This window comes from Pipra filicauda, unplaced genomic scaffold, assembly GCF_003945595.2.
Source record: "Pipra filicauda isolate LSUMZ 115617 unplaced genomic scaffold, ASM394559v2 scaffold16_size7369187_pilon, whole genome shotgun sequence".
In the NCBI taxonomy this organism is placed as follows: Eukaryota; Metazoa; Chordata; class Aves; order Passeriformes; family Pipridae; genus Pipra; species Pipra filicauda.
In genome coordinates this window covers 932358-950925 of record NW_024104207.1, presented here as the reverse complement: position 1 = coordinate 950925, position 18568 = coordinate 932358, and the positions used below count along the sequence as shown (strand labels likewise).

Below are 18568 nucleotides of genomic sequence, written 5' to 3'. Positions count from 1 at the left end.
AAACAATGCTGCCTTCCTTCAATGACATTTCCATCAATTTTACTCTGTAAATCACTATTATTATTGTTTATCAAACAAAATATTCTTTGAAATTTCAAAACCCCAACTAGGGAATATATACCATGTACCCAAGATGTTTGTGGAAAATTACCTGTCCAGCTGTTTTGCTGAGGTTGTTACCTGAGGATTCAATGGGTACCCATGACAGCAATACTTTTCTTATATTGTTTGAGTGTGTTTAGTTTAACCCAGAGTGGCAGGCAGGCAAACAACAGCCAACAGTAATTTTGAATTAAATTCTCCTGTGCTGCAGGACATGTGCACAGCATGCTCTACTCTCTGTAAAGGTGCATTACTCACTAACCAACTTGTTACTGAGGTTAGACATGCACTGAACATGTGCATCTACTTCAATGATGTTCTTAAAGACAGTAAATTCCTCCAAATAGCAAATTCATCAGTATTTACATTTCAGCACTTACCAGACTCTAATCCACCATATTTGTAAGGATACTGCACACACAGGCACAGCTGTAAACTAATCTGAGTCTTCCCAGCAGAACTTTCCCCGGCAAGCTCGGTGATTCCCACTAAAGGAATGCCACCTTTCAACAAGTTATCCAGCACTGAACATCCCAGGCTCAGCTTCTGGCGTTGGGAGGTGAGATTATCATTATCTTGGTAGAGCTGAAGTGCTGCAGTGTTTGGGATTTTTTTTAATGATTTAAAAAAAAAAGAAAGAAAGAAAAAAGAGTTTAATTTATTATCTTTCTAACAGAGGCTGCCTACAAGGATTATATCTACAACAGATGCTTTCTTTGCTGATGGAGAATTTTCCTAATTCAGGATGGTCTTCTCCAGTTTCCTTTCCCCACAAAGCAACTGCTGAATGTCTGTTCAAAAACTGGTAATTTACACTGAGCCCTTTTCCTCCTCTCAAACTTTTTTCCCTTTCTCTGCTTCCAAGGTGTCTCTATGGAAAGCTACACTCTGGGAAAACATTGACAGCAAGGTTCAAGCCCAGCAATTATGGAAATGGAAAGCTATAGCAGAGTATACAACAGCACAGCAGGCAACCTGGCCAAGGCCTAAAGACATATGCAATCACAAGAAAATAAATCTTAAGTACAGAGCTGTCATGAAGCATTTGTACAAGAGGAACTATTATATCCTGCTTGATTTGGAATGAGGTGTTTTTACCAAATCAGTTTATGCAGCTTTTAATATATAAGTTTTGCAACTAGTCGTAGTCCAAAAGGAAAATGGCAAACGAGAAAGAGCATGTGAAAGAAAAATGAAATATCTTGTTCCTCTAATTAAGTTTTTCATACTGGAGGACCATTTTATCTTGTTTCAAGCAGGCTTGATCCTGAAGAACGACACCCATCTATTTCCATCTACTCCCAGAGCTTCCCCTAGGATAGTCAAATAATTCACTACAGCGAAATAAAAACACTTGCTTTTTCATTTTTAAACCACATTACTGTGCCAGTGATGAGCCAGAACCATGTTTTCTCCCAGAGACAGTTATTTTAAGTTTTAAGTAGAACACCTTTTTTGTATTGACTACATTACCTGTGACCATGCTGTTCCTCCTCAGCGTGAGAGAGACTGTTTTCAGCAGGCACTGTATGTCTGCACTGGAGAGCTTCATCAATCTTTGCAAGTCTGCTCCAGAAAGGTTTAAAATCTCTTTTACTGATTTGATGTCAGCTGAAATCAGAAGAACTTTTATAAATACTTTTGGGCTGGATGACAGTCTTAACACAGGAAAGTTTTCCCAATTTCTACCACTCGTTTGCCTAAAGTTTATCTACGCTGCATTCTGGTAAGGTGGGCAGGCAACACTCACCTGGAATGTATCAACACAGGCTACAAAATTGTTTGGAAAATGATTACAGGAGCATGGCCTCACTTCTAATTACTCAAAAATTTGTTTATTAAATACTTAATTATAGTTCTGAAGTGTTAGTGTCCATCTACAGGCTTACACCCACAGACAGTTAGACAAAGGAAGACACTGTAGTAGCAGATCTGTTAGTGAGACTTTGGCAAATTAAGTTACCTTTCTTCAAGGCAGCAACTGTTCTAGGGTTCAAGTCAAATTGGTCCCAGTCCATTTCCTGACACTGCACAGGGACGAGCAGAGCATCACAAAATTATCTGTGATTAAAGCAGCTTTTATTGCAGACACATGCAAGAAAAAATAAGCATAAATCAGTATCAAAAGTTTCTAGGACCTTTTCTTTTTTAACAACATACATAACAGTTATCTTAGAGAAGTAACAATTATTCTGGGATTATTATTATTATTATTATATTATGGGAATTATTTTATATAATAATAATAATTACATATATTGATACAATAACTATTATTCTATTATGTGAATACTGTGGCCAGCAGATTGAGGGAGGTGACCCTCCCCCTCTACTCAGCCCTAGTGAGGCCACATCTGGAGTACTGTTTCCAGTTCTGGGCTCTTCAGTACAAGAAAGACAAGGAGCTCCTGGAAAGGGCCCAGCAGAGGCCACAAGGAGGATTAGGGGTCTGGAGCATCTCCCTTCCAAGGAGAGACTGTGGGAGCTGGGCCTCTTTAGGCATGCAAATATCTCAAAGGTGGGTGTCAGAGGATGGTGCCAGATCCTTTTGAGTGGTGCCCAGTGACAGGATGAGGAGCAATGGCCATAAACTAAAACACAGGAACTTCCACCTCAGCATGAGGAAGAACTTCTTCACACTGAGGGTGGCAGAGCACTGGAACAGGCTGCCCAGGGAGGTTGTGGAGTCTCCCTCTCTGGAGACATTCCAAAGCCACCTGGATGTGCTCCTGTGTAACCTGCTCAAGGTGACCCTGTCTTGGCAGGAGTTGGACAGGATGATCTCCAGGGGTCCCTTCCAACCCCAATGATTCTGTGATTCAACCCACTGGCAGAAGTCTTCTCAGATGGCTGTTTACATATATCCTACTAAAGAGTTCAACTAATAATCCTGCAGTTAAGAACTACTAGTAATTTTAATTGCCTGTGCTTCTGGACAGTGCTTTTGCTCTGAAGCTTGCAAATACACTGGACAGTCATTTCTACCCTGACACTCTTCACGTGAGCTTTTCATTCTCAAATAGAAAAAAAATCTCACACGTGCAATTTGGGATGACCCACGACTACTCATGCATTGGACAGTCAAATACGCATTTATTACCTAAAAGCAAATTTAATATTAAAACGTTAAAATCTGTTTGTTGCTTTTAACAACATTAAACAGTTCTTTTAATACTTTGGTCTAAAACACAACTCTCTGGGTGCCTAGAGGAGTACTGTGAGGTTCTCAGTATTATTCTGATAATGTTTATGAGGGACAGCGGCAGACACTCCCTCATAACTCCCAGGAGTTATGTGAGAATATATGACTTTATGAACAATCCCTTTTCCAACATGGGGAGGAGAAGCTGTGATGGACGCTGATGGCAGACCAAATACAAGAGAAGAAACAGTTACTTTGAAGCAATACCTATTTAAAGTTACATTCTGACAAGGGTTAGAAGCCGAGACTTACTGGAGTCAACCATGATTACGACGACCCTTGACTGAGGGGCTCCAAAACATTGCGCACGCTCCGCTCACACTGATGAGGCACCGGGGAGAAGGGAACACCGGGAGCGGGTCACGGGGCAGCCGGGGGTGTCCCACGGGCCCGGCACCAGGCGGGGGGAGCGGAGTGCAGACACACTGCGGAAGAACAGACAGACGGACGCGAGGACCGACCGCACCGCCTCCCCGCTCTCACTCGTCACGAACACCCGCAGCCAATCAGCGAGCAGCTCGCCCGCCGCGGGCCAATCAAAACTCCTCCGAGCGGCCGCCCAGGCGGGACAGCCAATGGCAGGGCGCCGGTCGCCACCGCCCCGCGGGGCCGAACCGTGCCCGGAGCCCCGGGCGGGCGCTGCCGCACCGGCCGCGGGCCCTCGGCGGAGCCGCGGGATCCGAGCCTGCCTACCCGCCCGCTCGGGGAGCAGCTGAGGCGCCTCCTCCAACGCGGAATTCGGGGGGGCGCGGCCGAGGCGCCCGCGCGCTTCGCTTCCGGGTTGTGGTGCCGAAGGGGCGGGGCGGGAACAAGCCCCCAAGCGACACGCGATTGGCTGGGGCGCTCATCTCGGGTAGGCGGAACGCTGGCAGTTCGCTCTTCCCATTGGTCGCACGCCGTGTCCGTCCCGCGGGACCGCCCGGCCATTGGCCAACGGGGGTGCCCGTCCCGCGGCCGAGCGGCGGCCGCGGCGGCGCGCGGGGGAAGATGTCGGGCGGCGACGCCAAGAAGCTGGTGCGGTCCCCGAGCGGGCTGCGCATGGTGCCCGAGCACCGCGCCGCCCGCAGCCCCTTCGGCCTCGACGAGCCGCCGTGGGTGCCCGACAAGGAGGTATCGCCGCGGGCGGGGGCGCTGCACTTATCTTTCCCCTTCCTTCCCACCCTCTTTATTTCCCGTGCGTTAATAGATTAAAGGACGCAAGGCTGGGGCTGTCACTCGTTCTTCAGGGGCGTTGCGGCCCCATCACAAAAATTAGCGACTTGCTGAGTTAAAAGTGTCGCGATCTGAGCAGCGTTGCTTTAAATGCTTATAAAGGTGGTTCTGAAGGCTTTAAGTGCTTACGAAGGTGATTCTGAAGGCTCTGTAGATGTAAAAGTAATTATACAACGTGTTAAGGCGATAAGGCTGAGTTAGAACAGCCCTTCTGGCTCCCGGTGCGAATGTTCGTGGTGTTAAACAAGCACTGAACAACTTAAGACTGTTTCAGTTGACTTTGCTTTTAAACACCAAGTAAACAACGTGATCGTGATATTGTATCTAATTTCATGTAATGTGCGCTATTTGTTGCCAGTCCCCACAGCCAGATGATAATGCAACATAGAACCGATTGTTTGTTTATTTATTTATTCTGCGGTGTGGACACACGCCAGTGCGTTTAAATGTGACCGGAATGGAGATTTATTTTAGATGAGCCAACGTGAATTTAAGCCGGGAGTCACCAAACAAAGCCATTCTTTGGCAGATACGGACGTGGCTGGTCTGTTTTGTGTGGGAACATTGTGTCCTCCCTTGGCTAAGAACGAGGAAGAAAGTTTTTTTTACTCTACCTGATGTCTCTTGAGGCAGAAAGTTCTGTGTAAAAGTAATAATTAATAATTCTGGAGACTTGCTCTGCCAGCACAGCTTCTACATCTCAGGCCCACCTGAGCTGCCATAAGGGGGATGAGCAGTAAATCAGCTGCTGTTTTTGTCTGAAATAACAACCCTTTTTTGGGAAGTGACCTTTTCTATTTATTTTAATAAACAAGCGATCTGCTGCAATACCTAGTGTGAGTTTCCTCAGGTTATTCTCTTCCATGCTTAGAAAACCCATCACTAGCAGCTGTTTTCTGTCTTATATGTAAGACAGCTGTTTTCTGTCTTATAAGTAAAATAAGATAAATTTTCAGTGGCCGGAGCAGGGTGTCCTTGGAAGTCTGGGCTGAGCTGCCCAGATTCCCACCCAGCTGGCGCCGTGTGTGCTCTGGGGCTCTGGGTGTGCTGCAGGTGGGGTGTGTGTTTATCTGTGAGCTTGTAGCAAAGTCTGAGCAGTTATTGTGCAAGTACCTTCCCTTTGTGCTTTGCTTCTGCTGTGTAGGTGAGTTGCTGCACCCCTGTGCGCTCACCTGGGCCACCTGGAAACCTGATTCCTGACAGATATCATTTGTGTAACAGTTAAATTGAAACTGTTTTTCTCCTTGACCTTCTGAAATGCAGTTTAGCATGTCAGTAGTTCTTGCTTATAGCATGCTGGTTACATTAAGGAAAACAAGGTACTTAAAACTCAGTCTAATACACAGACCCATCTTAATTCTACTAGAGGTTGTTTGAGGGTTGTAATAGAGTTTATTTAAACTAGTTGGATGTATTTAAAGAACTAACTATATTTTAGAGACATCAGTCTGATATGTGTTGTTAGTTTGAATTTTATGTTACAGTTGTACTGCAGGTATTCATTCCCCTTAAAGTTCAGCTTTTCCCCATAATCTGCTGATCTGATGGTGTTGAATTGTGACTGAATGTTGTCTTTGCATCAGGCTCAGTGATATTTGCTGTTGAGAGGAAGTGTCTTACGGGCAAATGTTTTAAGTGCATTTGTTAATGCCAGATTAAGAATATGAATTGTTGTTTTGTAACTAGTTATTTTACTAGATTTCGTAAAGAATTTTGAAGTTCTGAAATCGTTTTGGTTAACAATTGCCAAACGTGTTACAAACATTTCCCTCAAAGAAAGCACATATGTGATACACAGGGAAGCTTAGAAACACCATGTTTTTGCTAAAAAATGAAATCTAAAGAGACAGTGTTATCTAGTTAATGAATTAGTTGAGAACTATTGATCTTGTTACCATGTCAGACATAATTAAAAACTGTCTTCGTCCAAGACAAGACATTGACTGGTACTAGACAATGCTAATCTGGTTTTTCAAATCCATTGGCTTCTGCTGTGCAGCCAGTAACACTCACAAACTCAGTAGCTTTATTTTTCTTATGCAGGGATAGTCTACTGTCTTGGTTTTTTGAAATTAAGGTCACCTATGACTTATGGCAGTTAGTTTTGTGAAGCTTATATAGCATTGAAATATAATTCAAGTTATTAATTTTATGTCACAAGATTATACAGTCTTAAAATATCAGTTACTTTGAGGAATTTGAAGTCTAAGACTGAAGCAGGACTATTGACAACTTTGCTTTTGGTAGTCTTATTTGTAATACAGACAGAGAGTTGAGGTGGATAATATTATGAACATCTGCGCTGAGCATCATTAAACTTGAGACAGAGCTTAAAATGCTGGTCACTGCCTGTGTCTTTTCTGACTCGGAATTTCTTTGTAAATCACCGGCAGAGCTCAGCTGGTGATGTTTCTATTAAGGAAATCTTGGACTAGAAATCGAGTGAAGTTTGTCAGTTTGGCTGCAGAGGTGGCCAGACCTCGTGACATCCAGCTGTGCACCAGATGCTGCCATGGCTGAGGAACACTGTGTGCTGCACAGGAACTCACAGATGTGGTGAAAGCGATTCCCTGGGGTTCCTCAGTCTCTGCAGGAGGGAACTGAGCTTCCCAGAGCAGGGCCCTCCCTTGGCTCGGGCTCTCGGAGGCAGCTCTGGTTGTGTGGCAGAGCTGCCCCTGGAGTGCTGGTGAACTTGGGCAGCTGCAGTATCAGAAAGCACCATGAGCTGTATCTGGCCCGAGTTCCCTTGTGCCGTTTCCCCCGCTGGCACCATCTGCTTTGGTCAGGCGTGTTCCTGGGGGGAATTTGGGCAGCTCCTGAACTTCCACGTTTGCAAAGGTTCACTGTGTTAACGAGCTGAACCAGGTGTTCCTGTGCATCACTTCTTGAAACGCTGTGTTATTATGTATGCAAATAAAGCATGTGAAGTGTAACTATAACTTCCTGTCCATCTGTGGGAGTCTCACCTCTGGTTGGATCCGTGGTATTATGAAAATCAGTTACCACACTTGAGCAAACACCTGAGAAATTCTACTCTATTTGTAATGAACCAGCTCTCGGTATTTTTAAATTAATACCAAGATGCAACAACTGTTGGATGCTCTTCCATTTTCCTCTTGCTAAATGAAGTAATCTGATATCAGTATTAGTGGCTGACTGTACGTGAAATGAATATACTTGTGACATAATTTTTTTTTTCTTTTTTTACGTCTTTTTGTTTGAAGATATGAAAAGTAACTTGGACATCGTGCTTCCTTCCCTCTAAATGTGATAAAACCCCTTCAAGCAATAAAACTTAATTCAGTACTTGTCACTCTCTAATTCTGTCAGTGTACAGATGAATATGAAAATATCACCTTTCAGGATATTCCACAATAAAGGTCTTGTCCCAGGCAAAGCAGAATTTGATATTATGCAAATGGTTTCACTTGGTTCTGGTTACTTAAAGCAGAAATGCCCTTAAGGAACAGTGTATTGAACCTACTTGTGTCAGAACATTTTCCTAGGAAAATCCTGTTCTGCAGTGCCAACTGCCATATGCTGTTGGACTTGTGATTTATTTATGACTGCTCAATATATCAGGCAGGGCTATCATCATGGGTCTGGAATTCAGAAATATTTTTCTATAGAGTTTGTGTTAAATAAGAGGATGGGTAATTTGACTTCTTCCTGAGAAGGACTTGTATGTTTAGCATAACGTTGTGTATGAAATCTACGTAGGACAGTATTTGTAAGAGTTTGGGTTTTGGTTTTTTTTCTAGTTTGTGACTTGCGCTTTCTGCATTTGCCAAAACACAAATAAAAAGACCAAAACCAGTAAAACCAACCAAACAAAAAAACATCACCATGCAAACCCAACCAAAAAACCTCCCACTTGTTTGCATTCAGTATACCAAAATTCTTGCCAGGTCCAGCTCCCAGACAAGCTACACATCAAAAATTAAGACACTCAGTCAAGATCAGTGTAGAGTAGAACCTGGTATTAGCTGTCTGAGTTACAGACATGAAACCGGGGGAATGCTGAAGTTACTTCATGTTGAAGGTTATTCATCAGTGAGTGTTGGAATAAGCTTTTGTGAAATAAGCCATTGTGAAAAGAGGTGGTTGGATGCCTTAGCTCTGTATGTGTTATTTGAGACGGTTCAGGAACATTTCTAGTTCTCTTTTGTGTGGGATTTAGAAACAGCTTGTTGTAACAAATTCTACAAGTAGCTGTTTATGTTCCCTTACAGTGAATGCCATTACTCTCTAATGTGTTAAATGTCTGTTTAGACATAAGAACGTTTCATGTAAACTATTGCCAATTATTAACAAGCTTACACTTCAGAAGAACATGAAAGTTTCTAGAGAATTTTTAATTTAGCTGCTGTAATATTTTTTTTTTTTTGCTGTAGTTGTTGAACTTGTGACTGATTGAGTATCTGCTGGAGCAAAAGTCCCCCTATAGAAGCTGTTGTAATCTGAAGGGATTTATAGAAAAAAGGGTTAAATATTGAAATATGTTAATTAAAGGCAAAGGGTGATTACTCTGTTCTTAGCAAATAGCACCTGCTTATCTTAGGGCATGTGTTTAAGATGACATTCTGCTGTAGTCTGAGATAGTCTGGTTTAGGTGTTTCAGTTTGTAGAGTTAAAAACTTACTACAGGATCTAACCATGTTCTCCTGAGTCAGGTGTCAGGCACAATTTTGAATTAGTATTTGCAAATCTAGAAATAATTGCACTATAAGCCTTGGAAAGTAGGTTTTGATACGGTGGATAAAAATATGTAAAATCTTGTTGAAAATCCAGTGATCTAATTGCTGAGTATCAGCCCTTTCGTAAGTGACTTTTATACAGAAAAATCTGGTTGTCCTGCGGTTACTGATCACTCCTGCTAGTTTAAACAATGAAAATTGTCACCCCTTAAACTCTGCTTAGTTGTGAGAGATAAACTCCTTCAATTTTTTTTCTGGTATTTCTTTTGGGAGGAGTGTGGGTGTAAGCTTGTTTTAGGAAAGAGATATTTCAGGAAGTGACTTCTTGTAGCTGGAATAAAAATTAGGTCTTGGTGGCTTGGAAGAAAACCAAGTATCTCCTAGCACGTTTCAAAAATGTGTGAGTACTGAGAGCATTAAAATACATAAACAATGTTTTAGAGAGTCAGCAGAGCATCACAGGATAAAATGGTGAGGACAAAAACTTATATAAAAACGGTTGACTCTGGAATATAGAACTGTCTGGATAGCCAAACATTATCAAGTGTGGTAAGTACTTCTGAGACGTAGTTTTGCCTGCTGGCAAGATGCACTATTCCTAAGGGGGAAGTTTGGCAGCATTTTTGGTCTTACAAGTGGGGATGACATTATTTTGCTACATCAATATTAAATGAAAGCCATCCATGGTGGAAAGATAAGGGATAGAAATTTGTTGGAGGTGTTTCTTTATAAGGCGTAATATAAAGCTCATTCTTTGTATATGGTGGTAGAATTAAGAGTTTAGAAATTTTGTAGATTAATCTTAATTTGTACTGTTTTCCAGTGCCCAAGATGTATGCAGTGTGATACAAAATTTGACTTCATAACTAGAAAGGTAAGAGAAATCAATGAAACTTAAAGCAGTAACTGTTGCAAAATACTAATATGGACTTATTTTGAGTTAAATGTAGAGGATTTCGGTTGAATACCCTGCAAAGTCTAATGTAACTTAGTTTTTCTTTCTGTTCTGCCTTTTCTGAGTAGAGTCCTTCCTTTTGGTTCTGTTTCTTTGCAAAGCTTCTTGTTGCTCACTGTGTAATACAAGGGTTTTTTTCTAAATTACTGGGTACCTGCAGGATTTACAGTCAAAGGAAGAGTTCGAGAAGCTCGTGCTGGAGTGGGATGTTAACATCAGTACTGACATAGCACCCAAATCAACTAATTCAGTTGTCTTTGGGGAGAAAAATTAGTTGTGGAAATGTAATGTTTTCAGGAATAATGAATTATAGTCTTACATTAAAGAACCATATTGTTAAAATGTAAAGAACCAAAACTCAGATTTTCCTTCTGTTCTAAAAGTAAACCAGGATTTATCTTCGGTTTGGAATAGAGAATTTCTGATTAAAGTAGAAAGTATAAACTACATAATTAGTATGTATCTCACTGCATGAAAACACTAACATTAGAGTAATTATGTTCATTACATACCAGCAAGCAGATCACTGGGGAATGCTACTGGTGTGCAGAATATGACATGGAGAAGGAAAGTACTCTCCCAGAAAAGGCCAACAATGATTTTTAGGAGGGAATATCATTCCTTCGTATAACTCCACTGACACTCTTTTAGCATGCCCTTGTGAAAGTGAAGAAAGATGGGGAAGTGTGACTTGTAGTGCAGTGACAAAGTCAATATTTTTTATTTATTATTTGGAGGGAGATGGAAGGAGAAATTTTAAACCAGACACACTCATACCAGATAACAGGCTGCTGTATTTTACTTGTGTTACTTTTGGGAAGCAATTGCAGGCAGCCCTGGGAAATAGGTACTCCAGAGAATTTTGCGTTTGGAAGGAAAGCCTAACACTGACCGAAATTGCACTGTATCAGTTCCTTGTATCAAACTGCTCAGGCTTGTTTTGAGCCACAAATTAGTTCCTGCTTGCCTGGGAATACTTGTTCTGTCACGAGAACTTGCATCAGGAAGATCTGCTGGCACTGTCACACCCCAAGAGTGATCTGGAGCACAAGCCACTTGTTGCAGATTTAAGAGCTGTGAAACACATTGCAATACTTGTTCTGGTTTTGCAACTTCATTGGATTTGTACTCTGCTGCCTGATATTTCTGATAGAGGAATAGCTTTAGGTTCTCAGTATGAAGATTTTTATCTTTTTTTCCTTGGGAGAAACTTGAGAATAAGTTTTAAAAGAGAAGAATAGTATCTTCAGTTGAGGAAGAATAGAGACTTCAGTTGAAGTTTCCCAAGATCTTTGCTTGGAAGTAAGAAGGGACCTGGAAACCAGTCTTGGGTTTTTATTGACAGTGAGGTGAAGGATTTGCTGGACACTGGAGAAGCCCTTTCCTCTCTGGTCTGCTTCAGAGGCATCTTTACAAGAGTGCCAGCAAAGGCTTAAAGTGCTGCTGTTCACGCTATACTCAGTCCTTTGTGTTCAATCTACAGAGATTTCTTTCTGCCACTCTAGCACTTACATTTCCTTTACCTGTCCCTCAGCCTGTGTCTTTCACACCCGAGAAACTGTTGGGGAGGACGAGATGTAACATAGTAACCTTATCAAATTATCCCCTCCTAGTTTCCTTTGTAAATAAATAAACAAAACGTTCTCTCCCGCTCAGCATCACTGCCGGAGGTGTGGGAAGTGTTTCTGTGACAAGTGCTGCAGCAAAAAAGTGCCTCTGCCTCGCATGTGCTTTGTGGATCCCGTGCGCCAGTGTGCGGAGTGTGCCCTGGTCTCACAGAAGGAAACGGAGTTCTACGACAAACAGCTCAAAGTGCTCATGAATGGTAAGGACCCCGTGCACAGATGAGCTGTTGGATCTCGTTTGTGTTTGTTCAAATTCTGATAAACACTAAGAGTAATGCCTCTCGTCCTGCAAGCTGCGCTTTTGTCTCCTTCTTGTCGTGCCCCTTGTTTGGCAGGTAACAATTCTCTGTTACCGGTTTATTTAGAGAGAGGTTCACACTTCTTAGAAGTGTTTATACCACGCTTCTTAGAAATGTTTACATCTCTCAGTTTATACTTTTTGGTCTTTAAAAATAGTGATTTAGTTAAAGACATATTTTTAATGCCTGTGAGAACAAATGTGTATGCAGTTGGCATTTTCCTTGAAATAATGCGTCTTTTAGCCATATTCCTGCATCTATTTAGCCATTAAATAAGGATGAAAAATACTTTAGAGTAGAGAATAGTTTAATATTTTTGAACAAGATACAGTGCTTGTTTCAAGCTTCATCTGAGAGCTTTGATCTTGCCCGTGGCCTACAGCTGTGGTTGATGGCAGATCATCCTGAGTGGCCAATTTTCCATGGGATTAAAACTACATGCAGTATAGCAATTCGTGCTCCAATTACATTAAGAAAGCTGAATCTTCAGTTTTTAAACTATTCTGTGATCCTCGAGTGCCTTTTGATGGTCTCTCAGCATGATGCCAGTGTGCACACTGGGTAAGCTAAGCCCCACGTCTGGTGAGCGTGGATACTCCTGGGGAGATCCCGGGATCAGAAGGGAGTGTGTTCATCCCTGTAGCACACAAATCATTCTTCACTCTGCTTTGCCATAGGGGTGCAGACAAGTTTTCAAACAATGTCTTCTAAACTGAAGACTTTTTTTTATAAAGCGTGTCCTGTTTGCCTTCACGTTCTGCTGTTCAAGTCTGAAGTTGTTCCTGACTTGCTGTAGAGCCACAGTTTGTGTTATTTTCTCATTTCCCAGACCAGCAGTATTGGGATGAGGTAACACAGGGACCATGAGGCATGGAGGAAGTAAAGGGGTTAGGTGTGTAGGCTGCTTGAAGTTATGAATCACTTCTCTAATGTAGCAACGATGATTTTCCCCATGTCAAAGCAGTTTTGAGGGGGAAGAAACACAACATGAAGGCTAAAGTTCACTGCCCTCACAGCAAGACTGAGCCAGCCTTCAGTAATGAAAAAGAGATGTCTTTGCTGTTTATTAAGCATAGAACTGAAGGTCATGTCCTGCTATTAGATTATTCTTTTTTGTTGTTGTTTTGAATACTGAAACAATAACTTGTGTTATGATGACCACATAGGGTCTTTAATTGCCTGTCTTTGCCACCTCCAGTTCTCTTCTGATTTTTAAAAGATTCATCTTAGATATCATGTGCATTTCTACAGCATGTGGGAGAAATTACATAGCATGTGTGAAAGGTCCTGTGATTCAGAACATGATAATTAAAGATGAGATTTTTATACTTGAGTGTTCTGCTGATGTTAATCAGTTTAACATTTCAATTACTCTCTTTATTTCACCCAATTTTGTGTATTAGTAGGTAAAAATTAGTTATCCTCTTTGATACTTGAATGTTCCTTCTTGAACTCTGCATTAGAATACTGAAACATTTCTTCCCAGGTGCTACATTCTTTGTAACTCTTGGAACATCTGATAAATCTGAACTTATGGTTTGTCGACTTTCCAGCAACCAGAGGTAAGAAGGAAATTGCACTTGTAAACTATAGTATTGTTGCACTTACAGCTCTATTATTATCTGATACCCTAAAGAAACTATAAGAGTAATTGGAGAGAGTAATCACATGGAAAGGATAGATTGATTTATCTGACGTTACTGGAGTCAGTTTGTTTGAATTTATTAGGGGTGTGGATCAGAATGCCTTGGAAAGGTGGATCTCCACTCACTGATAATGCCTCTTGGTGCCACTGGAATACAGTGGTTTTGCCACCTAATAGGGGATCACAGGAAGCAGGGGCAGGGAAAAAAGCTTGTAGGCACTGAAAAAAGCTTGGTTTGGAATGATTCTAACACTACACCATATTGTTTAGCATTACAACCAAAGTATTACTTTGGTCATCCCCTGTAATTTGGTTAACTAGACCACTTTGGACTCTGTTCACTTTTTCCTCCGGAGCTTTGGAAGAATAAAATTTTGTAATAAAAGAAGAGCTTTTAATATTTTGGACGGATCTCCTGGCAAACAGAAATAGGTTTTGTGGGGTTATTTTCCTAAAACTGAAGAACTTAAGTGAAAAGTAATACTTCCTGCTTGATTTCTTTCCCTCTTCACCCCAAAGAACACATAAACAGCATCACTGAGAGATTATGTTTATTTTTGTTTTCTTTGATTTGGACTTGATATTGTAGAAAAAAAATTATTTTTTTAAAAAAAGTTTTTCTTCTGTTATGTAGATACCTGGTTTTGGATGGAGACAGCCACTATGAAATTGAAATTATACAGATTTCAACAGTTCAGATACTTACAGAGGGATTTACTCCTGGAGGTAAATTTTTCTTTTAATATAAATGAACTATTTAGAAAAAAATGTGACATTGTAATTATCGCTTGAACTAGACAGTGCACTTCTAGGTTATTGGTAACTTCAATGTAACTGTGTTAATTACAGCTGCTCTCAGAATAGAGTGCAGTGTGTGAAACCCTGTCCATGTGGCTACTGGGATTTTGGAGAAAACCTAAGAATTGAGAAATTCCTTTACAGCTGTAATATGGGACAGTCTCTCAATAAACCTGAGTAAGGGTGGTCATCATCTGTTCAGATCCTTTCTCTTGGCTAAATACAAATGTCTATTGATTTAAAAGCTCATAGGAGGAAACTGTGGTCTTTGGTATTAGCCTTTTCCATTTCAGAATCCAGCTGGGATTTCTCTTCTGCTGGTACAAGCAGTTGTTAGGAGAGTGGAACTGTGGGGGAGAAAAAATAGTTAAACTATGCTTTTTAAATTTCATTCAAGATGAAGGGGTGGCCAAATGAAACTGGTAACATCTGTATTGGAGTGCAGCTACTTACTGCCTCATCTCTTACCAGATTTTAGAGTATTTCAGGATGAACTTGAATATGATTTGACTGAAATGAGAACAAACAAGGTCAGGAGTTTCAATAATTGTACTTTATCAACACCTCTGTCACTGCTGCGTTTTTCTAATTGCATAGCCTGTCTGTGCAGTATTCAGCCAGTGCAGCATGTTAACTTTAATAAACTTACCTTGGTATTCAAATCAACCAGATGTGCTGCTGAGTCACTTAATGCTTTAATTCTTTGTTCACTACTCTTCTGACTGCTTTATCTTTTTTCTGCCTGCCTTCGTTCTCGATGGTAGAAAAAGATATTCACACTTACACCAGCCTTCTGGAGAGCCAGCCTGTTACTGAAGGTATCAGCAGTGCTTTTGAGCGTGACTCACCTCAGCATGTTGGAATGACCCCCCCTCACATCTCCCTGCAGTGCTGTTTATTTGCGTGATCTGTAGCTGCTGTTCAGTTTGCCTTGTGTTCAAATCTGAGGTGCATCTGTTCCTTTCCATCTGTCTGTTTATTAAACCAAGAATGAATGTTTTGTAACACTTTGGAGGAGAACTAAAGCACTCAGGGCCTTCTTTAGACCAAGTGAACTGTTGTCCATGCTGGAAGGGAGAAGGGAAGATGAGAAATGGTATCTTCAGTGGTACAGTGTTACACACCACATGCTTTAACAAGTGTGCTGAATTGGGTATACCAGAAATGAAAAATATACTCCCTGTGTGCTGTCCAGAAAGGCTTTGCACTGGAACTGTTAATTAATGGCTTGCTTTTACATATTTTTAAAAGAAAGAAGACTTCTTATCATGCAAGGTGTGTTCTGCCTGACTCAGTAATGTCCTGAAATGCCAGACATGGGCAAACTAGTCAAGGCTGTAGGTGTTTATTTCCACTGATTTAAATAGTCCCTTAATCTGCTGTTCTGACTGGCAGATGCAGGGGAGCAAGTGATGAAGTTGAATTTCCATTTAGCCTCAGAGAGGAGCAAATAGCTACTTTGATAAACCCTGCTGTGGGCTTCTGACTGGATTGGTTAGACCGAGACTGTGATTTGTTTGGCTCCTCAGATATTGCAGTAACAGCCTTCGGGAGCCCTCTCACGCAGACACTTTTTAAAAGAGCTTTGCAAAGTGGCTGTGTGTGCTGGTGCTGCTCCTGGGGCTTAGTTTATGCTCCACTGCTGCAGGAAGTAATGATAATGAAGCATAGCATTCTGAAAGCTCTTGTTTAATTTGTGTATTTTTGCTTTGGTTTATCTTCATCTCTGCAGCCAGAGTAAGAGAGATACAAACGTCTGTTGTGCTATTGTCAGAGCAGCTTCTTCTGTTGCAATTTCCTTCAGGAAGTAAATTTGTCAGCTGTTATCTAGTCTTGCATAAGCATTTCTCTCAACCTTTGCCAGGTTTGGAAGGATTTCTGACTGCTGTGCCAGACTCTGTATCCAGCTTTGCCATCAAAGTGGATACTAGTAGCTAATCTTACAGACTGCAGGCTACAGTGTGAAACTGTGGTATCACGTCTTGACATGATGATAGTAAATCATGAGGGTGTTCTCAGTGTTCGTGGCTTCATCTGATGGCTTATGCAGGTTCTGCCTCGGTGAGAATTAAACAGTTTTGAGGCTGCGGGTTCCACTGCCTGGCACTACCAGCCGTGGTCACAACCTCCTTGGATACAGCAGCTGTTGGTGCACCTGCAGCTGGTTGTGCTTTGAACCGAGCAATGAGCATCTTTCTGCAAACATGCTTATGAGCCGGAAGAAGTTGTTTTACTTAGTTGGCAAAACCTTTTGCTGTTCAAGATGTTATTTCTCTTTCCAGGAGGCAACACTCGTGCCATAGGTATGATTCTGCAGTACAAGGTACCTGGGTCGGAGGAGGTAACGCAGATGAAATTCACTGCCGGTGAGGACTTCAACTGTAACAGGAAGCTGTCAGCAAGTTGGCTGGCAGCTATGCATAAGGTAAGCACAGCAGCCAAAACTTAGAGAAGGCTTAGAAGAAAATCTTTACATGGGGTGTTTAGTAGCACTAAAGAGAGCAGGCTGCCTTAGGAGTATTTCTATTATTTTTTTATTAAGAGCTTAAGGGCGTCATTGCTTAGAAAACAGAAGCTATGGATGGCTGTAATGAACATGACTTTAGATTTATGCTCAGATAGTTGAAGAAGTTATGCACTCTAAAGGATTTTCCAAGATCTTATGTATATCATTAGATGAAAAGAAGTAGGAATTAGACTTTAAAGTTCCTTAGGATTTTGTTTCTGGCTGATGAATGTGCATTATGAAATACTCTTTTGAACCTAAATTCAGCTAATTGTTTTTACTGCTTTATGAATGCTCAAAGACATTGTTGATTTTTGAAAACAGAAGACTTTAATCTTTTGCTGTTAGGCCCTGTATGGGTAATGAAGAGTCATATTTCCTAAGTCAAAGTTATGGTGGAAAAAACCGAAGCCACACCAACTTCATTCATCTGATCAGTTGCTCATCAGAACTGTTACTTATAAGGTGCCTGCCCAGGCAGGTGTGTGGCTGTTTGCTGCTTTACTGCCATTGCTGAGCTCCCCAGTTTTCCCAACCCCAGCATTTACCTCTGTTCAGCCCAGTGTGCTCAAACTTTCTATTGCCATGAAAGTGCATTCAGTACTTCCTGAATCCTAGTACATGCCTTGGGTGGAAGAAAACAGAGGAAGAATTTAAAGCCTTGGATTTAAAGGAGATTTTTAAAGGGGTAAAAAAAAGAGATCAGGTGGCTGCAAGTGAAAGTTCAGTTAACAAAATGACGTTTTGCCCTGGTGTTTGTTAGGCAACAAAACTTCTCTATGAGTCCCGGGACCAGTGAGAACTGCAGACTTGGCCTCCTGAGGGAAGACACAGACACCAGCCTCCACAGACCTGCCTCTCACTTTTTGCTGATTTGACAGCTGGAAATATTTGCTGTTCTTGACTCTCTCATTCCAGTGTGGTTCATTATGTAAGAACTGGCAAATGCAATGTGAGTATTTTTTGAACCATGAGTATTCACGGTAGTGTGCAATATGTATACAGTTAATGCTTTAAACAGCCTCATCTTTTAAGACTTTGTATATTTTGTTAAGCCTTTACTGGCACTTAATATGAAAGTGACCTGCACTACAGCTAATGTACAGCACAACTTTTATAGTAACAATTATATAAACTGTTTGCTACAGAAAGCAAACAAATGTGTATGTCTCTTCTACAGAGAATAGCTTTTGGGTATAGATCTCAGGTTTTTCCCTCTATCCAAATGTTTAAAATCAATGTACAAAAAAAATCTGCCTTAGATATGATTTTATAGAAATCACTTGGGTTTTTTTAAACATTTCATTTTCGACATCTAAATATTTCACCAAATACCACCAAATTTGACTTACATGAACATGACCTTGAAACTTCACTTCTGTAATAAATAAGCTTCCAGAATAATTTTTAGTTTTGTATTTTCTTTTTTGGTAACTAGCTTTTGTTAATCTAACTGTAATACTATCGAAATTGTATACAACTTAATGTACAAATATGAATAAATTAATTCACTTATTTAAAAAAAAA

General features: G+C 41.1%; 2 protein-coding genes across 3 annotated transcripts in view; one reads left to right on the top strand and one right to left on the bottom strand.

The window, feature by feature from the left end:
- XRCC3 (X-ray repair cross complementing 3) overlaps positions 1–3968 on the bottom strand; it is a 15480-nt gene extending 11512 nt beyond the window's left edge. Inside the window, exons 1-4 of the mRNA XM_027732883.2 lie at positions 3557–3968; positions 2066–2178; positions 1576–1713; positions 483–695 (exon numbers count right to left, since the gene is read on the bottom strand). Coding sequence (XP_027588684.1) covers positions 483–695; positions 1576–1713; positions 2066–2120 — 406 coding nt within the window. The 5' untranslated portion in view covers positions 2121–2178; positions 3557–3968. The remainder of the gene's footprint in view (positions 1–482; positions 696–1575; positions 1714–2065; positions 2179–3556) is intronic.
- On the top strand, positions 3946–18568 carry ZFYVE21 (zinc finger FYVE-type containing 21). Of its 2 annotated transcripts, XM_027732884.2 has the most exons (8): positions 3946–4414; positions 10037–10087; positions 11825–11993; positions 13579–13654; positions 14372–14463; positions 15300–15353; positions 16818–16960; positions 17805–18568. In XM_027732884.2, exons 1-8 carry the CDS (start codon positions 4292–4294, stop codon positions 17838–17840), a joined length of 744 nt encoding a protein of 247 aa, XP_027588685.1. In that variant the 5' UTR covers positions 3946–4291; the 3' UTR covers positions 17841–18568. The 2 variants fall into 2 exon arrangements, with proteins under 2 accessions (XP_027588685.1, XP_027588686.1); XM_027732885.2 differs by lacking the exon at positions 15300–15353 and having other exon boundaries at positions 4198–4414.

Excerpts from the sequence above, each read along its gene's own strand:
- ZFYVE21 (XM_027732884.2), top strand. The coding sequence starts at position 4,292 with ATGTCGGGCGGCGACGCCAAGAAGCTGGTGCGGTCCCCGAGCGGGCTG. Across the intron at positions 11,994-13,578 it reads GCTCAAAGTGCTCATGAATG|GTGCTACATTCTTTGTAACT; the intron begins GTAAGGACCCCG and ends ATTTCTTCCCAG. Across the intron at positions 13,655-14,371 it reads CGACTTTCCAGCAACCAGAG|ATACCTGGTTTTGGATGGAG; the intron begins GTAAGAAGGAAA and ends TCTGTTATGTAG.